The sequence below is a fragment of the Numida meleagris genome, chromosome 9, assembly GCF_002078875.1.
Source record: "Numida meleagris isolate 19003 breed g44 Domestic line chromosome 9, NumMel1.0, whole genome shotgun sequence".
Lineage (NCBI taxonomy): Eukaryota > Metazoa > Chordata > Aves > Galliformes > Numididae > Numida > Numida meleagris.
In genome coordinates, this window is record NC_034417.1 from 235633 (window position 1) to 255450 (window position 19818).

General features: G+C 51.2%; 2 protein-coding genes across 2 annotated transcripts; one reads left to right on the forward strand and one right to left on the reverse strand.

The window, feature by feature from the left end:
* LOC110403930 (dual oxidase maturation factor 1-like) lies at positions 6780-11367 on the forward strand. The gene is made up of 6 exons (XM_021407699.1): positions 6780-6978; positions 7780-7837; positions 8538-8672; positions 8809-9022; positions 9683-9897; positions 10545-11367. Exons 1-6 carry the CDS (start codon positions 6832-6834, stop codon positions 10757-10759), a joined length of 984 nt encoding a protein of 327 aa, XP_021263374.1. The 5' UTR covers positions 6780-6831; the 3' UTR covers positions 10760-11367.
* On the reverse strand, positions 13762-18961 carry LOC110404014 (dual oxidase maturation factor 1-like). The gene is made up of 6 exons (XM_021407886.1): positions 18815-18961; positions 18615-18672; positions 15706-15840; positions 15300-15513; positions 14529-14743; positions 13762-14040 (listed from the first exon to the last, which is right to left on the reverse strand). The coding sequence occupies exons 1-6, from the start codon at positions 18959-18961 to the stop codon at positions 13841-13843; spliced, it is 969 nt and encodes a 322-aa protein (XP_021263561.1). The 3' UTR covers positions 13762-13840.

The following is a 19818-nucleotide window of genomic DNA, read 5'->3' on the forward strand; positions in this document are numbered from 1 at the left end:
CAGAATGGTCCACGCAGCAAATGCTCTCAAAAAATTTACTTTAGCCTCTGAAGCCTACAGGTCTTAGGCCAATAAATGAGCTTTTTTCCAGCTAACTGAGGGCTGACCTTTGTGGAAAGAAACAGATGTTCTGCAACTGGTTTGCCACAAACCCATGAAATGCCCCAGTGCTAGGGTCCTTTGTCCTTCAGGGGAGTGGGACCGAGCCAAGGGGGAGGTTTCCAGGAAGCTACCTCTCTTCAACTTATTTCTTCCACAGACTTGTTGCTGTGTGCTAGGATACAAGTGGCCCCCAGCCTGCCTTCTGTTAGCTGTAGCAAAGCCTTGGCTTATAAACTAATAATAAGCAAGGAAAACAATGGCACAGCCTATCATATTTGATGCTGGAGAAGACCAGATGCCTGAGAGCTGGCAGTGTGATGGAATGGCAGCTGTATGGGATTCCTGACCTGATGCTCAGCTGTCTTACAATGTGCCGTGTTGTGAGACTGCCAGCTTACATCTAGGCCAGGGAGGTTTAAGGGAAGGCAAGCAGGTTTCTGGATGTCACAGCAGAAATCTGCCATGCATCGCCTAAGTGTGATCAGTTGTCCCCATGCCTGGAGACTGCCTCTGCCAGGAAAGACAGAAGGGTGATTGTGGTGGGTGATTCCCTTCTCAGGGGAACGTAGGGCCCCGTATGCAGACCTGACCCGACCTGTAGGTTCGTGTGCTGCCTCCCTGGCACCTGCATCAGGGGCATCACCGAAAAACTCCTGGGTCTGGTTCGCTCCTCTGATTACTGCTTGTTAGTGATAGTCCAGGCAGGCAGTGATGAAATCACTTGAGGAAGCCTGCTGAAGTACTGATTGAGGTGCTGAGCAGGCTCAGAGTGAAGATGGAGATGGTGGTGATGTGTCCCTGCTGTGTGTAAGACCAGGCATCATGGAGAAAACCATGTACTTTGGTGCTCTTAGAGCTCAAATGGTGTCCTCTGCCCTGTCCCCATGATTACTGTTTTGCTGGATCTGAGCGTGTTTGTATTTCAGCCACCTGCTCAAAGCAGGATCAGCTCGGGACTTTCTCCATTTGGGTCTTAAAAACCTCTGGGGCTGAAGACTGCACAGCCTGGTGCTGCACCTACAACTCCGTCACTTGGCTGTTTCATTGTTTCTCCCTTAATGCCAAGCAGCCACTCAAGCCCAAGCCTCAAGTCCCTCTTCAATTTAAATTACAAACCGGAAAACCATTCAGTTTTTTCAGCTTTACACTTGTCCCCTTGTTACTGCTCCATGCTGCTGCATGGAGCTGTCATGCCTCAACATTTGCCAGAACTTCTGCACGCCATGAGCAGAGCTGCAGTGGGGCCATTGACTTGACAGGTTACTGGGGTGCCCTCAGCCTGCACAGACCCTCAGCAGCTGCATCAGTTCAGAACATGGATAGCTTCATGGTGATCATGGCAAGTCTCCTGGACTTCCCTGTGGCCATGGCATGACTGCAGAGATGGGAAAAGGAAATGAAGCAAGATAAGAGAAAGGGAGATAAACCACCTTCACCACTGATATTTGTTTCCTTTCAGTTGTGGAATAGCTTGGTGAAGAGAAGCCAACTCAGATCGGTATGGTTGAAGGTCCACTGCTACCACTTGGTGTCATTAGTGTCACAGGCTTAGTGAAGTGCTCCTGCTTAGTTAGTTGCATAGGACTGACTCTCCTACACTCTCAGCAAAGGTGTCAGGCCTCAGGTTGATGTGCTCCTTCCTCTGCAGTGTTTTGCACCCTCTCTTGCATAGGATATCAACAAACAAGGCAGTGAAGTCAGGGGTAAAGGAGGCAGAAAGGAAATCAGCTTGCTGTCAGGACGAAAAAATTAGGCTCCTAACACTTTTGCCATCCCCCATGCTTCTCCAGAGCTCCTCTCATCCTGATATGGCCTGGTAGCTCTGTGGGAATGTCGCTCTGTGACCCAGCTGTACGGGCATCAGGTGCTGCTGCCCAAGGCTAGAAAGACAGACCGTCCCACCTACAGACCCACAAAACCTTTCTGTGGGCTGCACTTGCAGCATTTGTTCCTGGCAGATGTGAGCTCAATGGATGGAAAAGGGTCTAGAACAGCAGGGACGTAACCAGTCCTGGAGCCAGGTAAGTGCCTTCCTGCAGCAGGACCCCAAAACACATCAGGGAGATGATGTACAGAGAGGAGAAGTCTGACAAGATGTCACTTCCATTTTCTATGTATTTATGCCATACTTAACCTCCGTATGGTGATAAGAACCAAGAATGGAAATAAAATATTCACATATGAATTGGTACTTCAAGCTTGTGGTTTATAAAACATCATGAGTAGGATAAACATGATATAGCAGATGATAATTGCTTTGTACAGCACTGGGTACTGCTCCACTGGTGCCTCAACTCAGCTGCTACTGACTCCACTGCTCAATGCTGAGACCTTACTGTACAGCTCTACAGCTACTCTACAGCTGTATATAGCTGGCCAAATTACTGCATAATTGATGCTTTTTTATAAAAAGTATGTTTTTTATAAAATGTATTTAGATCATTTTTACAAGAATGAGATGTTTTCCCAGTGTGGGAAGCCAATCAAAGCAGTAGTTCAGGCAAGCCCCCTTCCTCCTCAAGCAACCGGCAGAGGCACGTAGAATAAGATCCCTCGTAAAAGTGAATTTAGGACACTCCTTTATCTTGATAAGGACAAACAAAACTCCCAGTGGAGCAGCCCTCAGGGCTTTCTACCGCTTTGGAAGGAGAGGTGCTTGTTTTCCTATTACACCATGTGCTACTGGTACTTTTTGCCTGGATGGAAGATGCAGATATTCAGATAATCTCCTATCTACAATAAGAATCTGGGATGGAGAGTACTCGTGTGCTCAGGCAGAGACCTTCATCCAAGGTTGGGTAGTACAGCTCTGTGCATTAATTTCAAGGAAGATGTGGAGATGTTAGACACAGGAACTCCATGGAAAAAATGGATATCACTTTCATCAGGCCTCTAAAAACAGGGATTAAGAGAGAAAGCTTCTCTCTAAATTGTAGCCTGGGATGAAAGTGCTAATTATCATGCAGTACATCATTAACAAGACCTAGAAAAGCTAGAGAAGGGTCAACTCCCTCTTACGACGTCAAACTGAACCCCTGGAAGGGATTCTCCAAGCTGAGGCAGTAAAATCCACTTCAAGGCAACTCCTTATTCAATATGGGCACTGTTTGCAATTCCCATAGGGTAAGACATAGAGTCTCTGGGTAAGGATGGAGATACTAAGGAAGGTAGCCAGGTTTCTGTGCCCTGGAGCTCCAAGAGCACATGCTGAGAACCTGAATGGGGCTGGGGCTTGTGATGGTCAATCAGCCCCAAGCACAATGATGTTTCTGGCACGCACCTCTGAAGGTCCCATAGGTGACCCATTCCTCTCCTACAGTTTTGATGGCTCTTGGAAGGAGCAGAACGCTGGATACCCAACACAGTTTCTGGATGAAGGATTCCTGAAAGTATAGTTCAAGTCCCTCCTGTGTCAGTTCTCACTAGGAGGATGGCAGCACCCAGCATCCTATGGTGATCCTACTCACTGACAGACTACTTCTGCCCCCATCCCAGCCCTCACCCAACTTGGTCACCTGACCACTTTCCTCTATTCATGCTCAGTGCTCCTTGGAGCAAAGTAATTGCTCAGGAAGATCTTGGTGCAGTGGTTGACTTTTCCCAGAGCAAGGACACATCTCCAAGCATTTGTACCTGTTCCGCTTCTGGCCCTGCACAGGATCCTGTTCTTGCTTCCAGGGTTTTGCACTAAGATGAACAATAGAACAATCCAAGCTGGCTTGCCTTACTGTTGACATTCTAGGCATCCCCAGCTCATGGGCCAGTAAGAGATGAGCCTAGTTTATCAGACTCCTGAATGTGGAGTGTAATCACAGAGACAGAGAAAGTGAAGCCCTAAGAGCGAGATATGACTTTGAGGCATTTCTCCTCTCTCTGGTCAATGGCAGTACTCAAGCCAGTAAGGTCAGGCAGTAGGTAGAGCTGGCAGGAGCTGGGGATGGTGGAAGAGGCGGGTGTTTGGTCAAAGCTGCTCCCTATGTCTTCAGGATTACGCCCCAGGAAGTGGGTGGGCAGGAATATGATCTGTAGGATGACGAAGGTTGGAGGTGTGATCACTCTGTTCCCCAAACCATGCTGCTGGACAGTGCTGGGATAAATCTGCTGAGGATGGAGGCCACAAGTCAGGAGCTGAGCCAGGCAGCAGTCACAGGGAGGGGAGAGAAGCCATGCCATGCCCTGTCCTCTCAGCCAAACTTGTTTTACAGGTCTCACATGCTGGGACGTCTGGCCTTTTCCCCCATCTTTGGATCCACAGCGTCTTTGGATCCCCATCAACTTCAATGTTCTATGGCAGCTGCACCTTTTCTCATCTGGTGGGCACCCCATGTTGGGAAAATCTCAATAGAGTTTCACATGGGCTGGCCAATGGGAAGCCTTTCCCTCTGCCACCCAGACCTCTTCCAGCAACAGATGTTGGGTGGGGAGACATTGAGTGGGCTCCACCTCAGCAGAGCCCCAGCCTGATGCCAGATGAAGTATCTATGCTCAAGAACGGGACTGAGGGGCAATGGGGACAACCAGTGGGGCAGAGTGGCTCCTGGACACTAACTCCACCATTGGCACCAAGGGGCTGGGCACAGACCCCCACTGGAGGTCTTCTGGGTTCCCACTGCACCCCCAAAGCCACCTCCTTGCCCAGACATGTCCTGCACCATCCCCATCTTGGCTCTCAGCACCATGAGAGACAATGAAGCTGCTTGTGTAAGAAGGGCTGCTCCCATCACCCCCACTTCTTTCCCTGGATGGTGTGATTCATCCCAGTCACGCTGTCCATCACTGAGAGCAGGGCAAAGCAGAGAAATGGCTAGAGAAAATTGAAAAGAGAGGGAAAAAAGCAAGTCTGAGTTATCATCATGGCCTCAGGCTTCCCATAAGAATTCATCAGGGATACAGAGTGCTGGTGAAGGGCAAAACCAACATTTTTCCCATGACCCCATCAGCAGTCCAGAGATGTGTAGCACTTCCCTGCCACGTCCACACTGTGTTTCCATCACTGCTGAGGATGGGGTCTTTGAAGAAGGATGACATTTCCATCTGTCTGGGCTCTTCTCCAGGGAGAAGAGGCTATGCAAAGACCATCAGCTCCCACCCCATGGGGAAATCCCTGTTCCAGGGCAGTGGGGTTTGATGTGCAGCCTGGTGGAGCAAAGTCTACAGTGCTTTGCAGGCAGAGAGGTAGGAAACCAGGGCAACCCTGGGCACTCCCCCAGCATCCTTGCACTCAAACGCTGGCACTGACTCCACATCCAACCATTGCCTGCACCAAGCTGGGTAGCACCACTCTGGGACTTGAAGGGAAATGGCCAACTTTGTGCAGAAATGCCTAATTTCCTGCTAAGCATGAGCTCCCTCTGCCAAGAGGTGGGAAGCACAGCTTTTCAGGGTGCCCAGCCAGGCCATCCACCACCATAAAGTGCTGAGACAGCAAAAAATGTCCAAGAGTGTGCTGCACCTATTCATCATGGGAGGAACAGGGATCTCCCAGCCCAAGGAAGGACATCAGAAATAGTTCCAGCTTTAGAGGAAAGCCCCTAAACATTTCTGTCACACTGGGACCTCTCTGCATCAACACAACCCGCTTAGGCTAACCAAAATGCCAAAGAATGAAAACAAATCCTCAAAGCCTTATTTTCCATGATCTCTGCATTGCACCTAGGTTAGTAACCTGAGCATCTTCTGTGTAATGGGGCTTCAACCCCTTCAGATCTGTCATCATCACTCTGCTGATCACCTGTCCAGCTGCTGTGTCAGCTGTGTCACCTTGCCTAGTGACCAAGAGTTTGGAGGGGACCTTGCCTGGAAAATTCCCCTGGCGATGGAGTCTGGCACATGGTCAATAGTGGTAGCCATCCCCAGACAGGATGCTGTGCTGGATAATGCATTTTATTGGGACAATGGCACTAATGGGGGCTTTGAAGAACTTTGCTGCCTTCCCAAGGAGCTTGGCAGCCCCAGTGTCTTCCTGCCATAAAAAAACCTGCTGGATTTTTTATGGGAAAAATGGAGGAAAAGAAGGCAAAGCCCCCCAGGACCTCTCACTTTTGCAACTCCATGGGACGCCATGCCAGCCCTTCACTCCTTGCATCCTGCCTGTCTTGGGGCTTGGCAGCAGTGTTGGAGGAGGCGGGACACAGCATACAAATTCGGGAAGAAACACGCCAGGCTGGCTTCTCGCCCGTAGCCCCGGAGGCAGCGTGGGCAGGCTAAGGCAGCAGCTCAGAGCAGCCTTTGGCCCAGGGGATCGGCGGGTGCTCCAGCATCGACTGCAGCAGAGGTAAGAGCTGCATGGGGTGCAGGGTCTTCTGCTTGACTGGTCTCTCACGGACAGGGTTGTCGGGCAGCATCTTGGCCAAAACAAACCTGAGAGCATATCCAGGCACTGCAACAGAGATCCCTGCAGTTTGGATGTGCCCTGGGGGGAATGGGGAGGGCTCCCAGGGGCCCTTCAACTCGCGATGGTGAGTTATCCCATAGAAAGAGATCGAGGTGCTTGCCCCTGTACAGAGGCAAAGAGGGAGGGATGGCCATTCAGAAGGACTGGCACAAACCACTGAACCCCCACCCTCCCTGGAGGTGGGCACTAGAGGTGGTGCACAACACCCTGGGACAGGAGCAGGAGATGGTTCTGCGGGGCAGACTGGGTCAGAGGAAGTATGGGCAGATGACGTATCCATTAGTGGTGTGCTCCCAGAGGCTCTCAGTTCTGATTTCCACCCCTTAAGCAACAGGATGACTCTGTGGGATGGCTCCTTCCCCTTCTACCCTGGCACCAATGCTTGCTTCCCCTTCGACACCACCTGGGCCATCATTGTCTCCGTCTTCCTCTCTGCACTGGCCACTTCCATCATCATCCTGCCAGGCATCCGGGGCAAAGGGGTAAGTGGAGGGGCCAGGGGAGCTCAGCCCTATGCTGGATAGAGCCTGAGTGCCACCTCCTTCCCTGCATCTACAGCAGGCCTGGGGCAGTGACCTGCTGATGGCTGGGGCTGAGGGATACCAGATACGGGGATGAGCTCCAGCCCAGCTCCCATACTGGAGAGGCCAGACTTCACCATCCCAAATTTACAGTTGGCCCAGATCTGAGCTTGGCAAGCTCTTGGCTAGATTAGCCTGAATGATTTCACTGGGTGAGGCACAAAGGGCTTGCTCCACCTTCCTGAATCCCCAAAAAAACAGATGGTGTGCAGTGTGCATGCCTCAGCACCACTCACTGAGCCCCCTGGGGATGCCAGGCAAACTCACCTAGCCCCGACACTACTGCTCTTGCATGCCACAAGCCTGCTGGAGAGGCATTTCCCACCCAGAAAACCTCCAAACTGCTTTTGTCTCCAGCTGTGGCCAGCTTCCAACACATTGAAACACGTAAGTTTTGGATACGTGTGGAAACTTCAACTCAGGACTATTAAAGGGAGTGTCTATATCCTTCCCAGAAAGGGGATGGGCACAGTTTTCTCGAATGGGTTGGTTTGATCTTCTAGCTCTGCCTCAGCCTCCATGTTGCCCATTACATGGAAGGGATGCCCAAGCCATGGGTCCTTCCTCTGTCCTACTCACCTGTGAAGCCCATGGGGTTGCCCACCAAGTGAGAGAGGGGCCTATTTCTGGTGGGACTTACTCAAAGCTGAGCCCCATGTCACAAAACCTGAGCATGTCCCCAACTCTGCTTTCCACTTGCAGCGGCTCTTCTGGCTCCTGCGGGTGGTGACAGGCCTCTTCATTGGAGCAGTGGTCCTCAGTGAGTATGGGGGTCTCAGGGTTTTCAGAGACAGATGGGGAAATGCAAGGATGGACAAGATGTGGAGCATGGAGGAGCAAGGTGGGGGGATGAACAAAACTGCTGAGTCCATCTTGCAAGATGAGCTCACAGGGAAGACCAACCCACTTCTGTGCCCAGGATCTGAGCCCAGCAGGACAATCATAGAATCATAGAATCACAGAATACCCCGAGTTGGAAGGGACCCACAAGGGTCATCTCGTCCAACTCCTGGCTCCACTACCTGAAATTCAAATCATATGTCTAAAGGCTTCTTGGATTAGCAATGATAGGAAGCACAGACACTCAGTCACCTCCTCTCCAAAGGCTGGTGGACCACTACTGGTTTCCCATCTGCCAGGAGACCCAGACAAACTGGCAGTAGTTAGAGGAGGATCGGTGCCTGGATGGTGTTCACACACAAGCCCCAGTGCCTCTACGGCTGGGAACTGAGCTGACCATGGGGAGAAACAATCCCAAATGGGGCTCCTGGGGAAGTGAGCAGGTGCTGGGGGAGGGACATGCATGCACCATGCCTCTCTGCTCACAATCCTGCTTATAAACCAGGCCTTGCCCTTGGAATATTGTTTGGGCCATAGTGACACTCACAGTATGTCCTTCCAGCATACATTTTCCGTAGATGTCTGGCCACCAGGACATGGCTAATCCCTCATCTTTACAGCCATACAGTTTACCAGGGACTGGGAGAGCGGCTGGGTGACAGCAAACACCTCCTACAAATCCTTCAGCCGTGCCGTGGTGAATGCAGATATTGGGCTGCACATCGGCCTGGCGGGGGTGAACATCACACTGGTGGGTGAGTATGTACTGCAACCCAAAGAGATTGGACACAAGTTTGGCCACTGTCCACCCAGACAGTGGGCCTTTGTGGTAGGAAATCTTGCAGTTGCCTCCAAGTCTGGGAGAAGACCTTAGTCCTCCTCCTCTGGCAGGAAACCCAGTGAATCAGGTCAATGAGACCATCAACTACAGTGAGCAGTTTTCCTGGAGCTTTGATGCAGATTATGACCACAGCTATAGCGAAGGCCTGGAGAAGGGGCTGCCCAGCCCCATCCTCTACGTGGCGGAGAAGTTCACCACACAAAGCCCCTGCAACGTGCACAGGCAGTACCGCATCTCCAGCCGCTACGCATCTGTTACGCTGTGGTAAGATGGGGCAAGCAGTCAGTTCTACTTCTGCTCAGCTGTAGGTAGAAAGGTCTCAGAGGTTGTGGGAAAGATGCTGCCAGGAAGCGTGGTTTGGCATTCCTCACAGGTGTGTCAGCAGCCAGGCCCAGCCCATGTCTCCTTCTTCACGCTCAACAAAAATAACTGGCCATGCCCAAACCTCTCTGTTATTGAGAAGCTGGTTATCTGAAGGCAAAGACGTGATTTAAAATGATTCTGCCTTATTGTTCTTGGATTCAGAACAATTTCTTAGACTCACTTCCCCAGTAAGCTAAATCCAAGCCCTACACACAGGGCAAGGCTAAGAGCTGGGCTCACTCCAGCTGCTGAATCAGATGTGGGCAGGGCTCGCGGTTTGATTCTTCCTAAACAGGTCTCCTTGGCTGCCCTTTTCCCTTTGAATAGATAGGAAACACCTGGGGCTGGCCAGTTATGAAGGACCACAGGGTCAGAGAAAGATACAATTTGAAGGGGGCTTCTGGAGGTCTCCACTCGAGCCCCCTGCTCAGAGTAACCATATCAGAGTCTCAAGTAGTTCAGTGCTGAATGCCCCCAGGTATGAAGAGCCCTCTTCACCACTGCAGGAACTGACATGCTCACATGCAGTGCCTTCAGCTCAGTTCTGTGATCCTTTTGTAGGATGGCCTTATGCACCTGGATCGTTTCTATCCTGCTCTTTTCCATGCCTGTCCTCCTTTATGGTGGCTACATGCTCCTGCTCACTGCCGTGCTGATGCTTTTCTCACTGCTTTTCTTCGTCACGGTGAGGAACATCCCAAAGTGTCCCATGCAGTTTGGGCCAGCCTCCCTGAAAACAGATTACGGTGGATCCTTTTGGCTGACATTAACAACAGGTGAGTGCTTAGCTGGGGCTTTTTGTCTCCGTTCCTGCAGCAATAATGCCCCAGTGGTATTTCATCCACTCATACGAGTGACCAAAATCATCTGCATCCTGAGTCATAAAACCAGGGAGACACTTGGCCTGGAGGGGCCATCTGAGATCTCTCATGCAGCAGGATTAATGTCAAAGCCTCATCAGGTTGTCTAGGGCCTTGTTCAGGCTTCCAGTTGATGTCCCCATGCATCAACTCTCTGCCTTTCAGGACCACGGATGGTCCTCTCCACCTTTCAGGGTTTGTCCCATGGCTGTTCCACACACTGGCAGAAGGTGGCAATTAGATCCTCCTGAAGGCTTCTCTCTTCCTGGCTAAAGAAACCTACCTCCTTCAGTCATTCCCCATACATGGTGGGCTCTAGGCCTAACTGTCTGGGACTTCTGTCACAACTAATTAACTTCTCTTTGTACTGGAGAGCCCAGCTGTGTCCATATGTGGAGGTGCTATAGGAAGCTGGGAAGGGAAATAATCCCTTCCCTTGACCCCCCACATGATGCCATATCCCACTGGCCTCTATCCCCTCTGGCCCCCATCTCTAGGTCTGTGGCTGGATGGGCCTGAGGTGCATTTGGGGCCAATGCATCTCTCCATGCTGTGTGTTTCAGGGCTGCTCTGCCTGCTGCTGGGGCTGGGTGTGATCGTCCTCAACTCTGTGCACCCGCAGAAACTGAAGCTTGTCTTCAACATGGAAGAGGGAAAGCAAGAAGAAGTAGATGGGTGGGACAAGTCCCATCTGCCAGCTGAGACCAGCTCCTGTGAGCAGGACATGCTGATGGTCTCCCTGGGTGAGCTCTGTGAGGTGACAGCCACCAAGCTGTGAGGCAAAAACTACACAGCCTCGGAGCCCTCCTTGATGTGGAAGCTAAACCAAAAGAAACTAGAGAGTAATCAAATATATATAATAAACGGATAAATATGAAGCAAAGGAGAAGCAACCCCTATACACATCCCAATAGGACATTCACCCCAAAAGGTCCTCAAGAAGCCCACTCTGCCCAACAATGCTCTTCCCATCAACAGGTAGAGAAGAGTGAGCAGAGCTGTGGGCACTAAAGTACCCCCATATTCAGCACCTGCTCTTGGTCTGGAGTGAAGTATGGTTTGGCAAGTAATCTTGTGAATTAGAAGGATGTTGGTTGAACCAAACCTTGGAGGTATCTTCAGTGTTGGAAGTGCCAAACCATGGAGGTTTCCTAAATGTTGGAGGCACCAAGTCTTGCAGAATTCTTGCATGTCAGAGATACCAAACCCTAGAGACCCCCTGGATGTCAGAGATAGTAAATCTTGGAGGCTCCCTTGGTGTCAAAGATGTCACATCAGATGTCAAAGGCAGAAACATCAGTAATGATCACAAAATGTGATTTACCAACACTCTTGTGGCCTTCTAAAAGGAAGATAAAATGTTTCAGTGGGTGGGAAGGAGGGGAGGAGGAGGGAATGAAAGTGCATGCCCCAGTGCCACAGTCAGTGTCTGTAAACAGTTTGCAAGAGGAGGGCACCTGGGAGGTTTGGTTTCATGCTGCTTAGTTACCCACTTGTTATGGGGCATGCAAAGATGTAATCCTACAGACCCCAGGTGGATGTGGCCAACCACTCCTGCTGCTGGCAGCTAGCAGGTACCTTGATCATGCAGGGTGTGTATTTCTTTAACTCTGTGCAGGCTTTGCAACACCATTTTTCTGTTTTGTACCCACTAACTGTCCCCTCTGTCTCAATAAAGTAAGATAGACCTGGTCTTTCTCTTGTATGTCAGTAAAAGAATCCCTCTGAGTGCTAACAGGCTGGGGATATGCTGATCCTCTGACATGATGGTCATAGGAAAGGGAAGAAGTGACAGCCTTTTTGTGGCCCCATATGGGACATCTGACAGTGGCTAATTAGCTCAGGGCAATAGGGGCGAATGGTAAGTAGAGTATCAGAGAATCCCCAGGCAAATAAGCAACCAGGATATGGGAAGGTTGGAGTGACCCTGGACATGAGGAGGTCTTGATGAGAGCAATCCCCAGACCAGCAGAGGGATGATCGTTGTGAAGGGCTCTCAGGGAAGGGGTGCTTAGGCATGGCAGCTTGTCCCATCCCACTCCAGATGGAAAGACCTTCAACAAGGACCTTAAGGTGTTCAAAAATAGGTCAGAACGGAACTCCTTGGATTTGCAAAACCTCAACTAGGACATTCCCAATGGCATCTACTAGGTGCTTCAGCCTAAAGATCCAAGGTGAAACAGAAGCCTTTTATCCATTGAAAGGAAATTCAGCCCTCATAAACCTCTGCCTTTCCCAGTGTGTCCCCACTTGCAGCCCATCCTGGCGGCAGGGCAGCAGGCAGCTCTGGTGCCTGCTAGGTGGCATGGTGGCCGCATGTCTCAGGGCGCCGTGTGCCTTCAGGCACAGGGACCATGATCTTTGCAGAGCCCCAGGGACAGTTCATGGTGTTTGCTCCGTTTGTTGGCACAGGCTGTCTGGCCAGATTCCCTGTGTCCAACAGGCCAGGTCTGCATAGCATGGGACCAGAAAGAGCCTGGGCTGGGAGCCAAGGCTTTGCTGGCAATTACTTCATATCCTGTTGTCCTACAGCATCTTGGTTCAGCCAAGAAACTGGGACCTGTGATGGATGAAGAGGCAGGACCTGCCCAGGGGCCACATAACCCCAAAGTTTCTCAAAGGAACCTTTATCCATTCTGAATCTCATCCTTTCTGGGGGTGCCTCTGTCAGGACAGCCACCCCATGGAAGGATGCCACTGCTTGGTGCTCACAGGCATTTGCCTGCAGACAAGCCCCACAGCTCCCACTGAAGCAACCAGCCCCAGAAAATGCCCAAAATGTTTCCAAGAAGTAGTTTTCAATAAAAAACTATTAAAACCAGTAATTCCTGCCAGCAACAAATCACACCAAAGCAACACATACATCATGTGAAAAGAGAAAGCAACCTAACAAAACACCAAGAGTCCTTTCTCAGCATCCAGATATGACTACCTCCTTGCACGTGCCAGTGGAAGTCTCACAGGGCCAGTGGGTTTAAATGCCAGCGTTCATCTTTTGTTTGTAATAATGCAACTTGATGCACTCAATTTTTCACCCTGGCTACAGGCAGGCTGGGGCTGACTCAGGGCTGCATTTTGCGATAAGCCCAGCCAGCCCAAGTGTGCTCCACTTGGAAGAAGCCCATCCAAGAGAATGGGTGTAATTGCACTCTTCTCTCTCCCGTCTTTCCCGTGGCATCTTTTTGTCCCGTGTTAGGCTACAATTCTTACCTAATAAAACCCAAATTTGAAAGTGAAAATAATCACATCACCACATTCCCACTGGCGAACTCCTTGGTATATTTGCTCAATCTTTAATTTTGTAGCTGTTTTTTTACTCTGCCTCACACAGCATCCAGCCTGGGGGAGTTTGGGTCTGTGCATGGCTTTCCTAGGTACATCTAAAGTTCTACACTAGAACTAGATATCAGTGCTTGGGAAAGAAAATTCGAGCGTGTTTGATAGCTGGATGTTGGAGTAGTGGCACCCTCAAAGAGAAGTCTTACCACTATGGGAAATCTCACCCACTGGTACGGGAACTGGCCATCAGAAACACTCTGCACCAAGCTGTGGCAGGGCATAGAGCAGGAACGGGCGTTTCTCCTCAGACAGGGATCTCCAGGTGAGTGTGCAGCTCAAGTTGCTGGAGATCTGAGCTACACAGCCTGCAGCGTGCCAGCTCGCTGCAAAGCTGCCCTTGTCCAGGAGAGGACAATCAGGGATTGCAAAGGTAGTTCTGAGCAAGTCTTCATCCTAACATGGATTCGTGCACTCTTCAAAGGCAGCTAGATGGGTAGATAAGTCTCCGGAGACATCAAGAAAGGTTCATGCTCTGCACTCTTAGGCCCGCCTTCAGGTAAGGAATAGGAAAAATTTTCTTCTAGATGTCATTAGGGGTAAGTTTGGAGGGTTGAGGAGGAGACAGTGTACTGTTCATGAACTGAAGGTTGACGTACACTTCAGTCATCTCTTGGTAATCCTCTGCTTTGTCCTCATGGAGATCAAAGAAAGTTTTCAGTAGGTCAGAGTTGCAGTAGTGCAGTGCAACAACAGTGATCCCAGCCACAAAACAGAGCAAGCCTGGAAGACAACATTCTCTCCATGAGCAATCCTGTAAACATCAGCACATTTCCCACCCCATATCCCTACTCATGAACAGTACGCTGTCTCCTCCTCAACCCTCCGAAATTACCCCTAATGGCCCCCAACTAAGGGACACCTTCTGCTGAGGAAGATGGCCTTCTACTGTATGAGGTGGTTTCAGCCGCTACGCTGACTACCATAAAATCCAAGTACAAGACTTAAAACCCAGGCATTCGATCCCCAATTCCTTGCATTGCTACAACTCAGGAGCTAAAAATCTCTCCACCACTCTCAAGACAGTGATGCATCTCTAAGTTCTGCCAGCCCTCTCCATAACTCTGCTGGGAGCTGTTGTTTCAAGACACAGGATGAGCCTAAACTGAGCCGCAGTCCCAAGCTCCCTCACCTCCACTGGTGAGGAGAAAGCTCTGGGACTCTTGTACAGCCCACAGGTGGTGGGACCTAATATAGCTTGTTGTACTTACCAACTGCTAGAGTGAGCCAGAAAGATCCCCCATAGCCTACGCGCAGGGATGTGGTCCCAAACTGGATTGGGCATATCAGAGAGTTCCTCACAGTGGAGAAGGAGAGCAATGAGAAGATCATGAAGGCCCCTGTGACCAGGATCATGTAGCCTCCATAGACTAGGACAGGCATGGAGAAGAGCATGTTGGAGAGGAGCCAAGTGCAAAAGGCCACCCTAGAGACAAGAGAAGACCGATGGATAAGATGTGCAAGTGCCACTGACTAGGACACTCTACCTGAGGATTTCCAGGTGGGAGAAGAGATCTGGGGTCTTGGTTGCACTACATGAGGTCAAGAAGCTCTGTGGGCAGGCTGGAGTGATCCCTGGTCTCCCAGGCTGAGCAGGGAGATGTGCAATGCTCACACTACCATGTCCAAATGCAAAAGCACAGATTGCATACCTACACCACTTCAGCTCCCTGCCCACCTAAGTGTGGTGCAGGGCAGACCACAGAGAGCAGCACACGGGACTGAGACACCTGTAGAAGTAGGTATAAGCTGTTTGCAGCAGCTCTGAACTTGACTCAGGAGCTAGGACACAGGGGAAGCCTTCAGCTGTGGTCCATGGGCTCTTGCTCCTACACAGCGCAGGGCCAGTGGTCTGACAGGAGATCTCAGAGAGCCCCCTCCACACACATGGCTTTCCTTACAGCAGTTTGCAATTGCCACCCACCACTCACCACCCTGACAGGCCTAGGAACAAGGCCATGTCCTCATAGAGAAGGCCTCACCAGAGACTGGCTGATGCATAGTGGCTGGAGATGCGGTACTGCCTGTGCACGTTGCAGGGGCTTTGTGTGGTGAACTTCTCCGCCACGTAGAGGATGGGGCTGGGCAGCCCCTTCTCCAGGCCTTCGCTATAGCTGTGGTCGTAGTCTGCATCAAAGCTCCAGGCAAAGTGTTCGTTGTAGTTGATGGTCTCATTGACCTGATTCACTGGGTTTCCTGCCAGAGGAAGAGGACTAAAGTCCTGCTGTGGCCCAGTAGAATGGGCATTGACAGCCAGGAGTATCTTGATGACAAGAGGGGTCCAGGAGCCTCCAGAAAAACCAAGGCCATCGAAAAAGCTCTTGGAGACCTCCTATGGCTGTGGTCTCTACAGAGCTGGGACTGAAGAGAAAGGGACATGGCACTCACCCACCAGCGTGACATTCACCCCCGCCAGGCTGACGTGCAGCCCGATGTCCGCATTCACCACAGCTCGGCTGAAGGACTTGTAGGAGGTGTTTGCTGTCACCCAGCCGCTCTCCCAGTCCCCTGTAAACTGGACAACTGACAGAAAAAGTTTGATTAGGGTTAAAGAGGGGTTGCTCTAGGGCTTTACTGAGCTCAAGGTGGACCCGGGGCAAGCACAACCTGCTGCATTCCCGCTCCAGCACTGCAAGGGAGTGTAAGAAGGGCAGGAGAGATGACTCAGCCACAAAGACGTGCTTCAACCAGCCCCCACGCCCTGGCAGAGCTCTTGTCCTCCTCTCGCTCAGCATCCACTCCCTCGGTCCTGCAGGCGGGGAGCTCCGATCCCCACGACCTCAATCTGCTTTGGCCATCCTCTTCGGCACTTCCCTGCGTACTGCTCACCATGGCAAGCACCGCGACGCCTGGGGACAGTGCTCAGAAATGAGCCCATTCCTCAGCCTCAGCAGCAGGGGTGAGTTTCATTGCCATTATTAAGCTCCCTGTTAAGCAGCTGATCACACTGTTAGTGAATAATAAAAATTCACTGGAATTTTTGTCGAATAGAAATGGTGGAGAGGGGTGGTCAGTGCCATCACAGCTCCTGCTAGTCATTTCGGCTGGGAGAGAAGGAAGAATCAGAATCCTTTCTGCTATATGTTTTTCTGAAAAAAAAGTTTATTTTCTGCAACACTTTCACTTTGTGGCGGACTTAACTTTCTGGCAATTATATGAGCTGAAATTAAGGGTGAGGACTGAATCTCAGGCTGAAAAAGACCTTTCAACCCTCCTGAAAGTAAGCTCCACTGCTGGGTCAACTTGTGAGAGCACTGATCCGGCAGCAGCTTCACAGGGACGTTTCCTGGCTGCAGCACTGAGTGTGCCCTGCTGCTTCTGGACAGAAATCCTGATGCTGGCTTTAAAACAATCAATTCCTCTTGTGTAACCAAGCAGATCTGGATACATCCTTGTCCAGAGAGCAGCACTGGATGGTTCTCCAGGGCTAAGTGAGGGCTGAACTCGTTCAGGCTGTGGAGCAAGCTGCTGTCCCCACCCCTCCACTAACTGCAGCCTGGCACTTCTGGTAGCATCTCCCAGTGCCTGGACATTTCCAAGCAGAGGGCAACCACCACAGGCAGACTGGGCCCTATAACCCATGTGTCAGGCAGCAGAGTGCCATGGACAGTTACAGTCCAGCTATCTACTTCTATCCTCGAGTTGAATTGGGGCTTGTCATTTAGGTTGTGCATCATCATCCTGCTCCAAGTGGTTTTCTGTTATCTGCCCTGCCCTTTAAAGCCTGTCCTTGGAGGGCTCCTGGAAAGTTTCCTTGATTTAGGGTCAGGACTGGTTGCTCTCCCCACCTGTCATCTTCCCTCCCCTCCCCGAAGCTGCTGCTCATACACCCTGCAGCTCTGTTCAAACTTGAGATGACCACAGCCTGGACCTTGCTGGTTACAAGTGTCAGTCCCATTAATTACAGAAGATTTCCTGCTTCCTGTCCAATCAAATTCTCTCCTTCATCTCCTGCCTTGCTCCTTGGAAAGTCTCTATGCCCTACTTCCATCCTGACTGTATTTTGTTTTGTCTTGCTCTCTCTACATGACTGCAAGGCTCCAAATTTGTCTGGCTGCAGTCCAAGCTCCTTATCCACGCTCCCTTGGCACCGGACTGCGCAGCTGGAGGAACATGGGGCTCCTCAGTGCCGTTAGAACAAGCAAAGATTCAGAAGTGCACATGGGCATGCCAAGTGCTCACAGTCCCTGTGTTGGGGTCAGTACCGGGACCAGCCCTGTTTAATATCTTTATTGGTGAGCTGGGTGAGGGGACTGAGTGCACCCTCAGTAAGTTTGCAGATTACACCAAGTTGGGAGGAAGTGTTGATCTGCCTGAGGGCAGGAAGGCCCTAAAGAGGGATCTACACAGGCTGCATCGATGGGCTGAGGCCAATGGGATGAGCTTCAACAAGACAAAGGGCCGGGTCCTGCACTTTGATCCTAACAACCTCAGGCATTGCTACAGTCTTGGGGTAGTGTGTCTGGCAAGCTGCGCAGAGGAAAAGGATCTGGGGCTGTTGGTTGACAATCAGCTGAACATGAGCCGGCAGTGTGCCCAGGTGGCCAAGAAGGCCAATGGCATCCTGGCTTGTATCAGAAATAGTGCAGCCAGCAGGAGCAGAGAGGTGACTGTCCCTCTACAGTCAGCACTGGTGAGGCCGCATCTCCAGTGCTGTGTTCAGTGTTGGGCCCCTCACTGCCAAAAAGACATTGAGGCCCTGGAGTGTGTCCAGAGACAGGCAACGGAGCTGTGAGGGGTTGGGAGCACGAGTGTTTTGGGGAGCAGCTGAGGGAGCTGGGATGGTTCAGGGGAGATCTTATCACTCCCAACAACTCCCTGAAAGGAGTTTGTGGTGAGGTGAGGGTCAGCCTCTTCTCCTGGGTAACAGCGATAGAATGAGAGCTGATGGGCTCAAGTTGCACCAGGGGAGGTTCATGTTGGATATTAGGAAGAATTTCTTCTCTGAAAGAGTGGTAATGCATTGGAACACACTGCCCAGGGAGGTGGTGGAGTCACCGTCCCTGGAGGTGTTCAAGAACCATGGAGATATGGCACTGAGAAACATGGTTAGTGGGCATGGTGGGGATGAATTGACAGTTGGACTTGATGAGCCTAGTGATCTTTCCAATCTTAATGATTTTATGATTCTATGGTTCAAATGGTGAGGGAGCCCACCTGAGAGCTGCATTGCTGTTTTGCATAGCAGGGGTAGGGGAACCAGCTCCTGCCAAGCCACTCACTCATGGTCCCCAGACCCTGCCCCAGGGCTGAATCTTACCCTCAGAACTGCCCTTGGAGGGGTGTGCAGCACTTACCAACAATCACCACTCCCACCATCAGGCTGAAGAGAACACGGACCATCCAGTACAGCCTCTGCATGGAGAGAGGTGGGATGTCAGGCATGGAGAACAGCCCCTGACTGTCCTCCCACCTCACCCTGAGCCAGCCAGGGTCACCCTGGCATCCAAAATGCGGAGAGTGGATGCTTATCCCTGGGAGAAGAAGGGTCACGCACCACCCGTCCACGGATGCCTGGGATGATGAGCAGGAAGGTGGAAGCCAGCGTCAGGAAGACGATAACCACAATGATGGTACTGACATCGAACACAAAGCTCTTCCTCTGCTGCAGGTAGAAGGGGTAGATGCCATCAAAGAGAGTCATTCTGCACCTGCAGGAAATGGTGGGATAAGTGGTAGCAGCACAGGCCCAGACTGCCTCGTTGGCTTCTCCAGTCTGTGGTCACCAGCTCCAGCTCAGCTCTAGAAGAACCAGCTGTGGAAGAGCGGCCTCAATTCCTTGTTCCAGAGGGACAAGGAAACGTGACGCTGCAAGGAAATAGACCCAGTGAAATACTGCCCAGCAGAGTAGTACCCAAAGCCCTCAGGAAAGGAAAGGAGCCACCTGGTTTAGTGCTTAGCCAGCCCAAGGGGCTCGTGGCCGTGTAGGGAACCACAACTGCTGTCTGTGGGGAGCAGCCCAAGCCCAGAAACCTGCTGAGCAACTCCTCCCCAGGCAAAGCTGGGTCATTCCCTCCAGCAGATGCAGTCAGGGCTTTCTGCTTTGTGGTGTGTCCTTCCAGGAAGTCTGCCAGCCAGCAGGCACTGCTCCTCTGAGCTGGCACATGCAGCCTTTCTCCAAAATGACAAGGAGCCACCGAGAACATTGACTTCACAGAAACAGGATTATCCCAGCCAGGGGCACCACTGCCAAGCAGAGCAAACCCATCACTTCCATTTCCACCCCTCTCCTCAGAGGCTTTTCCCAGGAACTGCAAAGTACAGTCTTGGGATGTGGTCCAAGAACACAAGGCACTGGAGCACTTAAGCATCAGGAACAAACCTCGGGGTGTAGGAGACTGAGCTACAAGAGACCAAATGGCAGACAACCTGTGCGATTTCCATTGATTACTTTGAACTCCCACCAACGCTTCAGTCCTAGCAATTACAGAACTTCCCCCATTTCTGGATTAGATCTTTTCTACCAAAACCGATTACATGTTTCATCCTCTCATTTTCCTT